General features: G+C 39.1%; 1 protein-coding gene across 9 annotated transcripts in view; it reads right to left on the bottom strand.

Moving 5' to 3' along the window:
* szt2 (SZT2 subunit of KICSTOR complex) overlaps positions 1 to 14,949 on the bottom strand; it is a 71,402-nt gene that overhangs the window by 41,427 nt on the left and 15,026 nt on the right. For 5 of the 9 annotated variants that reach the window (XM_042005369.1, XM_042005376.1, XM_042005371.1 and 2 more), the window contains 21 exons: positions 14,740 to 14,857; positions 14,313 to 14,438; positions 12,645 to 12,848; positions 12,364 to 12,461; positions 11,974 to 12,112; positions 11,562 to 11,882; positions 11,220 to 11,427; positions 9,973 to 10,020; positions 7,718 to 7,845; positions 7,291 to 7,558; positions 6,788 to 6,959; positions 6,270 to 6,362; positions 6,076 to 6,154; positions 4,968 to 5,258; positions 4,004 to 4,139; positions 3,506 to 3,622; positions 3,335 to 3,404; positions 2,164 to 2,349; positions 1,700 to 1,921; positions 706 to 943; positions 111 to 185 (listed from right to left, as the gene is read on the bottom strand). In XM_042005369.1, the coding sequence (XP_041861303.1) occupies positions 111 to 185; positions 706 to 943; positions 1,700 to 1,921; positions 2,164 to 2,349; positions 3,335 to 3,404; positions 3,506 to 3,622; positions 4,004 to 4,139; positions 4,968 to 5,258; positions 6,076 to 6,154; positions 6,270 to 6,362; positions 6,788 to 6,959; positions 7,291 to 7,558; positions 7,718 to 7,845; positions 9,973 to 10,020; positions 11,220 to 11,427; positions 11,562 to 11,882; positions 11,974 to 12,112; positions 12,364 to 12,461; positions 12,645 to 12,848; positions 14,313 to 14,438; positions 14,740 to 14,857 (3,337 nt within the window). The remainder of the gene's footprint in view (positions 1 to 110; positions 186 to 705; positions 944 to 1,699; positions 1,922 to 2,163; positions 2,350 to 3,334; positions 3,405 to 3,505; positions 3,623 to 4,003; positions 4,140 to 4,967; positions 5,259 to 6,075; positions 6,155 to 6,269; positions 6,363 to 6,787; positions 6,960 to 7,290; positions 7,559 to 7,717; positions 7,846 to 9,972; positions 10,021 to 11,219; positions 11,428 to 11,561; positions 11,883 to 11,973; positions 12,113 to 12,363; positions 12,462 to 12,644; positions 12,849 to 14,312; positions 14,439 to 14,739; positions 14,858 to 14,949) is intronic. The other 4 variants (XM_042005370.1, XM_042005372.1, XM_042005373.1 and 1 more) reach the window with 4 other exon arrangements.

Here is a 14,949-nt window from a genome sequence, read left to right as displayed (position 1 = left end):
GATCACATGTTAATCATGCAGAGATCTGTTGGGGAGGGGAGGTGATGAAGGAAGACAACAGTGTTTAACATGTTTCCACCAATCATCATTCAGATATATGGAGAACTCACCCTGCATGTCTGAGTCCAGACTGCCCTGACTGGAAACAACGCTCTGGACTCGACTTGGCCTGAGTTTGCTGCTGCCTGAGGGAAAAACAACTTCATTCAGTTACATCTTCTTTTCTCTCATAACATTTCATTTCCAGCACTAAATTTAACTTTTAATTATTGCTCTATTCTGCTATTATTTAATTCTAATCCATATTGAATTATGCAATCAAAAAGAGGGTAAACAACTTGATGGACGAGGAAAGAACTGGACTCACAACACTTAACTCCATACACTTTCACACATAACTTTCTTTCATGTTTGCTCTATTTTGTTTCTACATTGTGTTGTATTCCTTGTCCTTATGTCCTAAGTTGTGGGAAAAAAAACCAAAAACATTTCATTTAAATGAGCATAGGGGAAAAAAAAAAGTTCTTTGGTTTGCGGTCTCTGCACCGTTTTACATGGTGTAGCTGGTTTAGAGCTCAATGTAGCTCCAACAATGTTCACAGTTAAACTTAACACTAAATTTGTGGATTTAATAAAAATAAATAAATAAAAGGATTCTAAAGTTTGCATTAGTTAAATTGTATGCAGCGTGTCTGTTAGACTCACTGTGAGAGGCCGACTGCACAGATTCAGCCAGGCTGACACTGGAGGCCGTTTTCTGGGGCGAGCTAGGCTCTGTGCAGCTTTCGGTCTGAAGCTGGAGGGTGCTGGAGTGACATCTGTCCCCCACCACACTAACAGTGTCATCTGCTTCAGGCTTCACAGCTCTGATTGGTTCACTGGCTTCTGCCGTAGTATCACCAGGAGCACAGGCAGCAGGACAGATGGACTTCTTTTCCTCGGTCTGAAGATGGACAGAGTTCAAGTCAAAATCTCTGTCATTTGAAGACCCACCAACACAAAGCATTTTAACTGGAAATTATTTAAAATACTCATAGTATGATTTAGTGGTTTTCCTCTTCTTAATTGTGTTATTTAAAGGCTCTAATGCATGCAAAAAAATAAATAAATAAATACTAATAAAAACTGATGGAATATTTCTGTCCTACAGAAACGCTTTTCCTGATCTGCCCGAAAGGCCTCATCTGAATATTTATAAGAGGGAAAACCTTAGCATTCTGCCTGCCTTCTGGCTGGCATGGAATGGTGCAGATGACCAATCAGAGCACGCCAGCACATTTAAGTTTGCGGGGGTTCAAAAACAGAGATGCAATTAAACTTAACACTAAGTGTGTGATATGCACTAACTGAGCATATCACACACTTAGGACCTTTGTAGTGCTGCAATAATCTAAAGTACAAGAAAAATATTTGTGTGTTGTGATTAAAGCATGTAAATCTACTCATAAATATGGATTTTTTTCTCATACAACATTAAAGAATATATAAAAAAGACATTTTTTTCATCATATATAATGTAATACCTGTGAAAACCTATGAAACTCTCTATTTTATTGTTTATACAGCTAGGTAGCTGGGATAGGCTCCAGCTCTTCGATGACCCTGAACAGTATAAAGTGTGACTGAATGTTCTGTAAAAGTAGGTATAAGTGCTCTTTAGCCTTCCTGAACACATCTTTCAGCAGCTAGTGTATCGGACCTCGCTGTCTGCTTGGACCTCTCCTTCACTCTCCAGCACTGCAGCTTCCACATGAGTTCCAGTATTGCCGGCGCTGATGTGCTGTGGGGGCTCTGCGGTGCTCTCTGACAACCTCTTGGCAGCCTGGATCCTTTGTGGGTGAAGTCTGCTCAAGGACACGTAGTAGAAACTGTCTCGTTCTCCATTCAACACATAGCCAGAGAACGACATTCTGCGGAACTCCTGCAGAATCAAACATTGCCCAATCAAAAATCGTATTTATCCATTTTTACAAATTTCTGTGTTCAAGCCCTTATATAAACCTCTGTGCTCGATTACAGTAAAGACCTCAATTTTAATTTTATTTACAAGATACTGTTGATTTTACAGTAAGCAGCACAGATAATCATCAAGATACTGACCGTTCTGCTTGGCAGGATAATTAAGAGAAAGAAAAAGTTTGCTTTAATTGTGTTTGTTCTTGCCTCCTTGAACTTTTCCAGAGACTGCTCAGGCCCGAAGACAAACTGAAGTGGGACATCTTCACAGTGACAGTGTGGTCGACCACTGGAGTGTAAAACATGCTCTGCTACTTTCTGCAGCATGGCTGAGTCGATGACCCGAGAGCAACGCAAAGCAGAAACAATCTCATCCTCCAGCAGCCAACGAATCTGAATCACACAAAGAGCAGCCAAGAAAAGCTCATCACTCTTTTATAGTCACGTAAAAATGTTTCTGCTTCGCTGTTTTCAGCAACCTCTAAAAGCTGTGATGTTTATGAATTTACAGTGTAATGACCAAAACCTTACAGTTAAAGTTTCACTTTTAATGTTTCCGGTATCAGGGCCTAGTGAAAAATCATCTAGTCATTAACAACATTTTAAAATAAGGCTAATTTAATTTGTGATGAGCACCAACACATTACTGAACAAAAACTAAACTAAACTAAAAGTCAAAAGAGGTGTATGAAAAACTAAAACCACCCTTACTGCCTCCACAGGAGTTAAGAGGGTCAGTAGCAACCAGGTGCTGCTGATCGGTGCAATGAAGAATTGATCAACATCGATGTGAGTAAATCTATGAAAGCAGTGTTTTTGTTAGTTTAATGCGCTACAGCATTGAAGTGTTTTCTTTTAAACACAAAAGGAAGGAAAGACATTAGCAGTGGTCATAGAGAGGCAGCTACTGTTGCTCATCAGTTAGGGAAGGGCTATAAAGGTGATCTCCAAACTATGTGGAGTCCATCGTTCCATGTGTGGAAAACATTCAAGATAGCTGCCTGATATAGAAAACTTAAGAAGTGAAGGACTTTCTTTATGACTGTATTTAAAATGCCCAGTGTATGACCTGTGGGGAGCATCAAGATCCTCAGTTTCAGAAAGGAGAAAGAATGTTTATGCCCATTTTGAATGCAAAATATATCACTGACTTCATTAAACAAACCCAGGGAAGTGCACGGATAATTTTAATATAAATATAAATTGTGTTATCATTCAAAAGGGCTTTTGTTAACTGATTCAATCCCCCAAGTGGTTTCTAATGTGCAGCATATATGGGTCTGTGGGTCAGGCTAATTAGTGGGGGTCCCTCCTTATCACTCTCCATTCATTGTTTTTTTTTATTTTTTTTTGCTTACATTTAGAAAACAAGACTCACCTCATCCATTGTGCCAAGAATTGCAAATTTGTGGGGATGTGGAAGTTTGGATAAGGGATCACCAGAAACCCTGATGGAACATAGTAACCAGATCCAAATTAAATATTTAGAAATTTTTGAACAAAAATCCAGCACAATATCATGCTAAGATTTAATGTTGATCAAACTCACCCATCAATACCAGCTCCCCGCAGACTGTCTAACACTGCCATCAACTCTTCATCAGAGCGGTAAGAGGACGGCTGTCCGGGCGAACGATTCAGGGACACACTGCTCTCTGAGGTGTACCTAAACACAAGGACATCAGATTGAAGCTGTCATGGTTTCATTATTAAGATTATCCTGAAGAAGCAACTTCTACTAAGTGCTCCGAGCAGTTGGTAGAGTGGAGTACTGCCGTTCCTTATTGTTGAGCAGTCCCATAATTACACTGAAAAGCCTCCAGCTCATCCAAAGTGTTGCAGGAAGAGCCCTCCCCCCATTTGGTGGAACTACGTAGTCCTCACTTTGGGTTCAGAAAGCAGACACGCCCTTGGCTAAACTTTTATTCATATTATTGAAAATTGGAAATTTTAGATTTTGATTAGACAGAAAAAAATCACACACTTTACATAAAAAAATACTTCTATATTCTTCTTCCAAACCTGCAGAGTCAACATGTCCACCCACCTGTTATGATGGAAATCTGCCATGACTTCAATCTCCAGAGGCAGCGTTAGAACGAAAATGTCTAAAGTGACTGAGAGCTCGCTCAAATCAACAGATTTGACTGGCTCAGCACTCTCCAGGCAAGAGACAATCTCACCTGAAACCACAAATGAAATGAATTACCATTCTGACATAAATTTAGTTAAACTTTTTATGATAATTATATTAAAGAGGGAGAACTGAAACACAAAGCTGATGCAGTTACAGATGCATTCAAAGAATAACAGCAATAATTTTCTTTCTAAGTCAATGTGTAATATCTTTAAAATAAAAGAAAAACATTAATATACTCACACATATACACATATCGAATACAGCCCCCTGATATAACAAAAGCAATTAGCTGGTGATTTTGCCTACACTGGCCTCCCTTCAGCTGCTTGCCCTACAACTCAGCATCATTCAGATAAGCACCTCTCCTTGCGTCATCCAGCAGGAAGTTCTGACATGAATGGCAGATCAAAGGATGCTGACCAGCCGCTCTACTTTCATATTCCACAATGCATGCAGAGATAGCAATCAGAAACATTTAAACCATCTTTTGTCCCCCTAGACCCAGGTGCTGTAGTTAAAATATACATTGAACATTCGATGGTGTATAATCACCAGCCACTGAGAAACTGTGTGGTTTAAATGCTCCAGTCTAGGGAGAGGACAAGTAAGCTGAGGTAGCAAGTGTCCAGCAAGAAAATGGTAGCTCAAAGGTCAAGTTAATGGACAGTTAAGATAGCTAGTCTACATAATAAACTGTGATATACTCTAAAGCAAGACGAAGTGTTTGAATGATGCTGCAGCCTTTTAACATAGATGTAACGAGATTAACACTGGGACATGAAGGGGAGGTGCAACCTGTTGTGAAACATTAAAACAAGTGCTATGAAAGAAGAGACGTGTCGACCACATGATGCATCCCTGTGGTACTCACCAAGACAAGTAGGCAGTGTTTGTATGGGTGTGGAACCATGGCTGCTTTTCATGTTGACAGAACAAGTGACATGAACAAACAGTGGGGGCATGTCCTGGTGAGGTCCCTCTTGCTCCAGCAGGGAGTCTCCCTCCAGGATGCTGAAGGAGTCTTGGTCCTGGTTGACGGTGTTGGAGTCAGACAGAGACTGGTCTTCACCCTCTCTGTGGGGGCTGGAGCCTGGATGCTCCTCGTACTCGACAACCAAGTCTGTGTCACTCTCTGTCATGATGCAGCAGCCCGACATGTTTTCTACACAAAAAGAAAGAGCTACACCACTTAAAATACAACAGACGGATTGATGTAAAATTACCTTAAACTAGCTGAACTTCATCATCATCAGCAGACTGAAAACTCCCTGCTGCTTTATGTAAAATAAAATATCAATAAGTATTTTCTGTTGCAGGCAGAATAACAGGCATTTATGTAAAGCAGCTCTTTATTTATAAATACTTTATTTTGGATAAATAAAAAAGTTCACATAATGCATCTCATCTGATCAGTTAAACAGCGACTGTATGATACTGTTAAAACTGGGACAACATAATACAACATAATACAGAAGTAACCAATGACATGCAAAGGTTTGGGAACCCTAGGATTTATAAGCAGGATTAAGTAGTCAGTAATTAGACAAGGAAAAAATAAAAGATGGAGATGGAATATTCTTTTCTACGTTTGAAGCTAAAGAAGTGGATTTTCTGGATGTACACATCACATTATTTATTAATGATCCTACACACCTCAAAATTGACAATGGATGGTGTGCATTCTTACCGTGCTGCTCCACGCAGGCTATAAAATGTGAAAAATCAGTCAAAGTTTGTTATTTAAAACAATGAACGGACACACTGTGTTAACTGTTCCTGATACTGATGATTTTTATGTTTTCTTCTCCCAAAACACTGCTGCACCTTGTTTTAACTCACATCAGGTTTAACAAAAACCGGAATTGTTTCTAAAGCTAAAAACATCAATAAAAAAAAAACTATAACCTGATCGTTTTTACCAATTGCAATAAAATGTCTTAGCATGATAAGTGGTGGAACCATTCCTCAGTAGTCCTCACCATCTTCAGTTGCAGGTTCAGCATCTGACACCAGTTCTTCACTGGGTTTCCTTTCTGTCTCACCATCCTCTGAGTCCTCCTGAGGAGTAAACAAGCAACGGCAAGGTTCATCCAGTGTGATCTACAGCCGTTCACAGTGTGTTCCAAGTTCGGCAAAAGCAGGAGCACATTTGGAATCCCAAAAACAAACTTACCTCTTTCTTAGATGATGGTAGACAGTAGAAGAAGTAGTGTGGATTGGAGGGAACACTTTTAAAATACCGAGACAGGATCTCCAAGAATTTATCCTATCAAAAGAAGAATTTAACATTTGAATTATATCAATTTGACTTTGTTATAAACATCATTTGGAGGAAAAAATGTTTTGGTTGTGACAGTGATGGACAGAGAGTTTTCATGGAATAATGTCATTTTGCCTTAAAGAGTCTGCTTCACTAGAATACACGTGTACCATAGAGCAGTACATTTTAGATAGCACTGTTATTTTCTTTTTAATTAAAATAAAAAAAAAAACGTAAGTCCAACCAAGTCAGACAGATTTCACAGTATGTTCTGAAAAAGCATTGAGGTATGAAGAAAGAAGAGACAATCAAAAAGTCCATGTCTGAAACAGGCAAGAACAAAGTTTACATTAGAAATAAAGAATCAATATTTTTAAAAAAGGAAAAAAGATCATTAGAAAGGTTAGTTTTTAAGGGAGCTCAGACAGTACCTGTATGATTTTATGCAGATCTGGAAAGACTTCACATTTGGGCTGGGTCTGTAGCAAAGTCAGAGGGAACTCTGAGGTCTTGGACTCTTCCAGGATCAGTGGAGATCCAGGACCAGAGACAGGACACTTCCCTCTAGATTCAGCTTCACTGGCATCCTCCATGTCAGTACTACTGCCACACAAATTAATAATCATGTTAGCTTAAAGGGAAGAGGATGCAGCACTCAAAACAATGAATGTAAGGTTAACTAATTACAGAAAATATAAATCTAATTTGTACATATCACAAACTAAAGATGAGCAAACATTTTGATTTTTTGTCAAACTTAGATAAATATACAGCATAACTGCATATCCACACTAGTATTTAAAATTTTCAGTTTATTTAAGAAAAAATTAACTTTTACATCTTTGCAATGTTTCATATTCATATAAATTCTTTACTCAACTCCTCTCAAGTTTTACTTTGATTTAACTGGATCCCAGTGACATGTTGGTCTCACCTGCAGGAGGAGGCCATGACTGGTCTGGCATCAGTTTGCTCCTCTTCAGCCTCTCCAATGATAAAGGTGGCAAGGCTTCTTGAAGGTTTAGGATTTCTGCCCAAACCTGGAGCCTTCCTGTTCTCCCTAAAGACCCTGATGTGTCCACAGAGGGTCTGCAGGAAGGTGGTTATGTCAATCTCCTGCAATGACTCTTCACAGTAGTCCATTGCCATCAGGACATCCTGGGAACTGATGCTGTAGGATTGCTGCAGGCTCCGATACACACCTAAAGAGCACAGCAAAGGAACCAAAACATGTTTCAAAGACAGTCTGATAATAAAACATGAAGCTTTACAGCCGCATAGGACTTCAGTTACACCTCGCTGTAACCTGAGACAGGTAGCCAGGTTTGGCTCTGTAACCCCTAAATGACCCAAGAACTCACCTTTGACGTAGCTCTGGTGGTAGTGTTCCTGCAGCAGGTTGCAGTAGTTAGCCAGCTCTTTCTGTTTGTGAGGCTGAGACAAGAGCTCAGTCCATGGGGATGGACTGCTGCGGTCCTGAGACAGTGACCTGCCAAAGGCCAACAACGAAAGGATTAAAAAGGTAAAAACCCTCCAACATTTTCTTCAGATCTGAGAGAGAGATACAAGCATACGGTATATGTTGCACAGGGGTACAGAAGCAACAATAAAGCAGCCAAAAGCCTGCAAGGGACAGATGAACCTCCACAGCAAGCATCTGACATCTGCCAGATGGATTGGGAAATAACAGTCAATAATCAGAATCAAAGGGAAAGAGACATAAAACAGAGGTTTATTATTAACAATGTAAAAAATGAAAAGAAATTTGTCTTTTTTTGAGGTGCATTTTTACTGATTTTATGGAATGTTAATATTTAATATGATACACAAAAAGCTATATACTATAGCTCAGTAAAGTCATCAAACGTACACAGACAACATTTTTTGACAATTCTTGTTACTTTCTGTAAGACTAAAATAATAACCAAGTTAAACTAAATGTATGGACAATTTACATGACACTCAGATTTAATTTACTTCAACTTAATTTCTTTTCACAGAACTTCAGATAGTTTGTTGTTAAGGACGTATTGCTGATCACCTTGTAATTATAAATGTATGTTTGGATTATTATTTAGTCATTTCTTAGGTTGCCTTAATGAGTCATAAATAAATAAATAAATAAATAGACAAGATGAACATGTGTATGTCTAGCTTTGACACCTGATTTACCTTTTAAACTTGATAAAATGTACAAATTTACTCTATTGATAAGTACAAGAGCAAAGTCAATAATTTACAACAAACTAAATGTTTAACCTCTCACCAAAACCTCTTTTTATTCCTTTTTTTTTTTTTAGAGATTCACAAAAGTTTTAGTGGTTCGTTAAATGTTTTTTGAAAAAGAAAAAAAGCCTGAAACATTTTCAAATAATGTTTAGATCTTAAAGTGCGTTTAATTAATTTCTTACTTTTTATTTATTTACACTTTTGCCCTGGTGTTAGCTTGCTTCTGTGTGTGTAAAGGTGCAACTCCAGCTCCAGAAGTGTGTAAAAATTCAATTAAAAAGAAGAAAATGAAATGCAAATGTTATATGTTCTTGAAGTGTGCAGCCTTTTGTAGCCTTATCCCAACTTCAATGAGACTACCATCAAATTCAAGTTGAGCTTAGTTTTTCCATGAAATAGTAAAATGTCTCACTTTTAAAATAACAGTTTTTAGCACCACTGCATTTTATTTACATCTTCCACAGTGCCCCAACATTTTTGGGAGTGGCTTTATAAATGGCTTATTAACGTCGGATTATAGAATGTTGCAAGTCTCCAAAAATCTCAGTTAAGTTTATAAACTTCTATAAAACATTATTTTAAGCTACAATTTTGTCTATTACTGACTTCACTCTTATATACATTATAATTAAAGAAAGTAAAACTTTTTATTTCATGAAAATGAAAACTAAAGAATAAAAGTGTTGATCCACGTCTGATCCATCCACGCCTTTAACTACACTGTCAGCTAATTTACCTTCAATTGGGAAATCAGAAAATAAATAAAGCTAAACGTGATGTATGGAGTAAAAAGCAAGTGAGGCCACAGATGAGCTTGTAGTCCTCAATTCACACAAGACTCCAGGTTTCTCTTTTAATGTCTTAACAACTCGATTTGCCTCAAAATTGTTCATTAACATATATTTTACTCTGCTTATTTTGCAGCCTGATATTCTTGGATAAAGATGCTGTTTCTTGGTTTCCTGATGGATGATGACTAACTGCTGCAACAGTTTTATACACATGCTGCAGAGGGTAAAAAGACAGCAATTCATTCCTGGTTACTGTGGGGATATCACACACACACGCTCACACACATGTTCTTCCCTGCATAAACCTTGTGTTATTCTAGCAGGGACATTGAAAAAGATAAACCTGTTAACTATATGAGTTTTTAGTGTGTGGCAGCATTGCGCTTGCTGTGTTTATGCAGCAAAATGAGCCTGAGGAAGAAGAACAGGCAGGCGCAGGAAGGGAGGATGCTTGGTAGCTGAGAGTTATAAAAGCAGCACTTTCCCATTCTACAGAAGACAAGCATGTCCCCAAGTTTCAGAGACATCACATGAAAGCTGAGCAGCATCTCAGCAGAAGAGGAGGAGAGCAGAAAAACATAACTGAGCTGTGCTACCTTAGCTTCATCTGCTGATACATCTCCCAGGATTCAGCATCTTGACTTCTATTCTCATCCATAAAGACAACCAAAGACACATGTTAACAGCTGGACTACAGCTTCTGTCTGACAGCATCCAGTGTCAGTTACATCTGCTGTTCAGAGGAAAGTTTTAATACAACATCCCAGTGAGCACAATTTAATCATTGATTTATATCTGAGAACAGTGGGATATTCCATCTGAATGTCTCTACCTCTTCATTACAACATTATTTCATCATTTTACAGATTTTTGGGTGAATATATGTACAGCAGACTGTATGCTGCAAATAGGAGGCTTAAAGTAAGAAACTGCACACATGCACAGGAACCTATAGATTACAGTTTTCAAAACTCCGTAGGCAGAAATATGTCTTCTGTCACTGCCTGGTGGAATCAGAGCTACACATACTGGCCAATTAACATCACAATAACACTTTGTAGGACCATCACCTCATAGCATACACCTGCCCAACTAAAGCAAAACCTCTGTCACTATGACTCCCCTCAGATGTCATAAATGTAGAATCTCATCTAGCACCCTTTAAACAATGGCACCTCCATCACTGTTTAAGAAAAGTTTAATCAGTTTGGGCGAAATAATGTGAGGCTGTGACCTGTTTGCACAGTTAAATCCAGATGGTCAAGCAGTGTATCCAGGCACAGTGCAGTGTAGTGCCTCTTCACTACTAATAGTAACAAGGTGGGTGCAATCCCTACTGATCTTATCAGATTTCTTTGTGCAAATCACAGTGAAATGAGGTCTGACTGAGAATGGTCCATCAACAAGACCTTAAAAGTCTTTCCAACATAATAATGCTCACTGGGATGTCTCGTTTATACAGATTTGTCAGTTGTTTCCACCAGTTATGGTAGCTGTGTACTCAAAAAGTAAATACTGAGAACACAGAAGCTTGACATCAACAAACTGGCCTGACAATCGTGACGCTTGGCAGACAACGTCACCAAATACAACCACAAAACAGTGGCTGTGGTTTATGTTAGTTTAGTATTTACAGCAGTTTGAGGTACAAAATAACGGGGAAAAAGGATTAAACTGAAAAAAGCTGATTCCTCTGCAGTGATAGTCTATTTTTTTCTTGCTATAACTGTAGAGAAATTATCATGACAAGTACTTTGTTGTTCACCCTTTTCATACTGGTACAGTCACCAGTATTATTATTCGGGCCCTTCATCAGCTGTCTACTTGAACATGAGCTCCATACCTGAAGAAAATGTCCCTGGGTTGGCGGCCAGAGTTGGGGTGAACAAGCTGTTCCTTCAAGTGTTCCAGTGAACAATTGTAGACGTAAACTGGACACTTTAACTGGCTGCAGTCACTGATGCTCTGCTGGGAACCCTGCCGGCTAAAGCTGATGTGTAAATCTGTCTTCCGTGGTTCAGAGAACTGGACGCCCTCCTTTTCTATTACATCTGGAAAAAATAAGAAAACAAATTTCCACCAGATTGTTCAGCCCTTCCTGTTGTGTGTAAAATGTAGCAACAAGTGTGGCGATGCTTAAAACTTTGGAGTGGACCACTATCCCGGACCCAGCCTTCAGACCAACCTGCAGCTGCTGTTCCAGCCTCTGCTTCTGACAGCCTGCTATCCAAACTGTCCTGGTCCAAATTCAGGGAATCAACAATCCCCATATGACCCTCAGATGGAGGTGAGAGAGGAGATTTTGGAGAAAAATGTCCGCCACTGGAAGTCCTGCGCAGTTTACAGGTCGGACTGAGGCCAGACTCGAACCTGTCCATCCCACTGATGGAGCCTGACAAAGAGTCGGCCTGAGATTTGTGACTGGGAGTCAGAGTGTCGTCCTCCTGTGTGCTGATGCTACTTCGAGGTTCAGTCTCCACCGCTGATGCCATCAACATCAGAACGTCTGTAAAATAAATGCAGTATAAACATTTACTTTTCTTTATTATTAAAATGTGCTTTAATAGCATGTTAGACTAGAAAACCTTGAGGTGTACCTGCAAAGGTAGCAGGGAGGAACGTGAGGAAAAGCTGCTGGGAGCTGATGTATTTGGCGTAGCACCTCCACTGTGGTGTAGAGCGGCTCCTCTCCAACAGTAAGGGTTCCTCATCCACTAGTTCTGCATTACTGAAACTCTGTTAAACACAGCAAGGGAATCCATCTTTATTGTTGAGCTATCACATTGATATGTAGCTCCTGTCACAGTAAAATTAGACAAATAGGATTTGTGTGTAACAAACAACAAACAAGCACAGTTTGTTCAATTATCACCTTTTCTGTTACAATATTTATATAACAAATCTAAACATGAATATATGGAATATTAAATCCTGAGAAACTAGTTCTACAGCATTAATGTGAGGTAGTTTTTTGTGTAAGTTGTCACCTGTAAGGTGCTTGTGGACCCCATCACCTCTTTGCTACTTCCGGTGGTGTGGAACGATGTCACAGTGTCCTGTCTGTCTGGAGGTTTCATATATTCTTCTAAAGCAAACACAAATGACAGAAACTGACTGATTCTCTTGATCTAATAAAACTGGACACCAGAGGATGCACATGATCACCTTGAAGCTCTGCAGGTCTATTAATCTGAGATAACAGTTTACAGATTCACATACAGTGCTGAGTAAATAAATGAGGAGATGAGATTAAGATGCAAGAGCTGACCTTTAATGTGAGGTAAATTAAAAGGAGCCATGTGGCCGTCTCGTTCTCGCTTTAAGATGTGGTGCATAAAGGCATCATGGTTGCTGCCAGTCAATGGGATCTCTCTGTCATTGAGCTCATGCTCCAGGCTGCTGTGGAAGAGACTGAGAAGCAGCTCATTGGGCAGACAGGAAGAGCTGTGAATGTCTTCCTCATTCTCCACAGCTACACAAAAAAAACAAAAAAAAAACAAAAACAAGAAAAATGTCTTTTATTGAGTGCCTTTCATATACTTTAGCAGTTATATTCTATACCATCTATTTCGGATTTATATCACTGTTAAAGTAAATTGAGAATGGACAGTATCATGTTAGCACAGGAAAAAAATTTAAGTTAAGCCGGCTGACGTTTCATGACCACTTTGAGTGAAAATAGTTTACAGGAAACAGCTGAAATCATGGTTTTCTATCAGGAGAAACCTGCTTTGCATAAAAATGTTCTTACATTATGGAAAATGGCTGCTAAGGGTAAAGCATCCAAAAGAACAGTGTAACAGATCGTCAAAAAAAAAATCAAAAGGAGAGGTAGTACTGTGATGAAGAAGGCTTCAGGATGATCAGGAGTGTCCACCAATTGTCACTGGACATGGAGCACCCAAAACCTCCTCCTCAGGAGTCAGCTATGAAATCAGGTTGCTGGCAGTGCAGAGCTGCACTAGAGTGGCAGCAGGAATGTGTGAATGCTTCTGCACTGTTAGACGAAGACTTTTGGATAATGGCCTTGTGTCGAGAAGGGCGTCAAAGAGGCCACTTCTTTCCAACAAGAATATCAAGGATAGACTGAATTTCTGCAGAAAGTACAAGGGCTTGACAACAGAAGACTGGTGTAAAGTTATGTTCTCTGATAAGGCAAGGGGGGCATCTATTTAAGACACCTGGGAAATTGATTGTCTGAAGAATAAAAGGTGAATGCTACCATGAGTCCTGTTGTGCCGACAGTGAAGGACCCCAGAGATTATACATGCGGGATTGCTCACTTACAGTTTTGCCCAAAAACACTGACAAAACACTCTCCAAGAGCAACTTCTCCCAAAGATTCAGGAGCACTTTGGTGACAAGCTTTGCATTTTCCAGCATGATGATCTACTATTTCACAAGCCAAAAGTGGTAATGAAGCAGTTTAGAGATCACCACATTATCACCATATTGAAATTTTGGATTTGTATCCTGGAAACTCCCAAGATTTTAATGCAGACAAGAACCTGCAAGCAATTTTCCAACTGCGATGGAAAGTAAATAAATAAATAAAAAAAATACAGAAACCCACACATGGTGCTAAACTTGATACATAAATAAGCCAAGAATGGATCACCATCAGTCAGGATTTAACTCAGAAGTTGCATAAATTTGATCCTTTTTGCCAATAAGTCTTTAAAAAGTAGGACATGCTTATTAATGCTTTTCAGTGCACAACAAACATGTATGGATATATTTTTTTCTAAATTTGGAAACAGCAAAGTTAATGAAACACAAAGTTTGAGTCACAACCAAAACCTTTTGTCAACACTGTAGATACATTAATTAATAAAAAAAAGGTATCATGTAGAGGTGTAGGTAGATCAAAAAGCGCAAAAGTACTTTGAATGGTCAATTAAACTAGAAAAGCGAGATATGAGTGGAGTTGATTTACCATTGACGTTACCTGTACTGAATGTGAGGAAGAAAAGCTCGACCTGCTGACAATTCGGCAGCAGCTGAATGAGATCAAACTGGAAAGGAACTATCTGGATGTTGTCTGCAGGGTCCTGGACTTCTCCTAAGCACACATGGAAATACATCAGTCAGCTTACAAAGACTTATGCAAAGCAGAATGGTGATTCATCACTGAATATCACTTTCATTCAATCAACCACAGTCAATCCCTGCAAAGAAAAATTTATATCCTACAAGTCATTCAATGAGAATTATTCCAGGTGTCTTCATCACCTCAACTCATTTAGTAAAAGACAAACTGAAAGCTAAAAAACTAAGTTCATGTAAACCCACGAAGGGATTTACATGACTGTAATGACGCTCATTTTAATACTTTGTGTTAACTGAAAGCTACATCCAGTTACCTTGCATGTCTTTGACTTCATCTGGCAGAGAGCAGACCTGCTCCTTATTCTGACACAGTTGGCACAAATACTCAAAAGTCATCATGGTGGACATGCAGGCGAGGTCTCTTGGAAAGATCTGAAACATCACATAACATCTCTTTTAAACAAAACCTACTGTTTCTAAGTACAAATAATCTTCCACCAACACATGAACACATCCCAACGAAC

The sequence above is a fragment of the Melanotaenia boesemani genome, chromosome 14 (genome assembly GCF_017639745.1).
Source record: "Melanotaenia boesemani isolate fMelBoe1 chromosome 14, fMelBoe1.pri, whole genome shotgun sequence".
Lineage (NCBI taxonomy): Eukaryota > Metazoa > Chordata > Actinopteri > Atheriniformes > Melanotaeniidae > Melanotaenia > Melanotaenia boesemani.
Note: the sequence above shows the minus strand (reverse complement) of the source record. Positions and strands in the feature narration are given on the sequence as shown.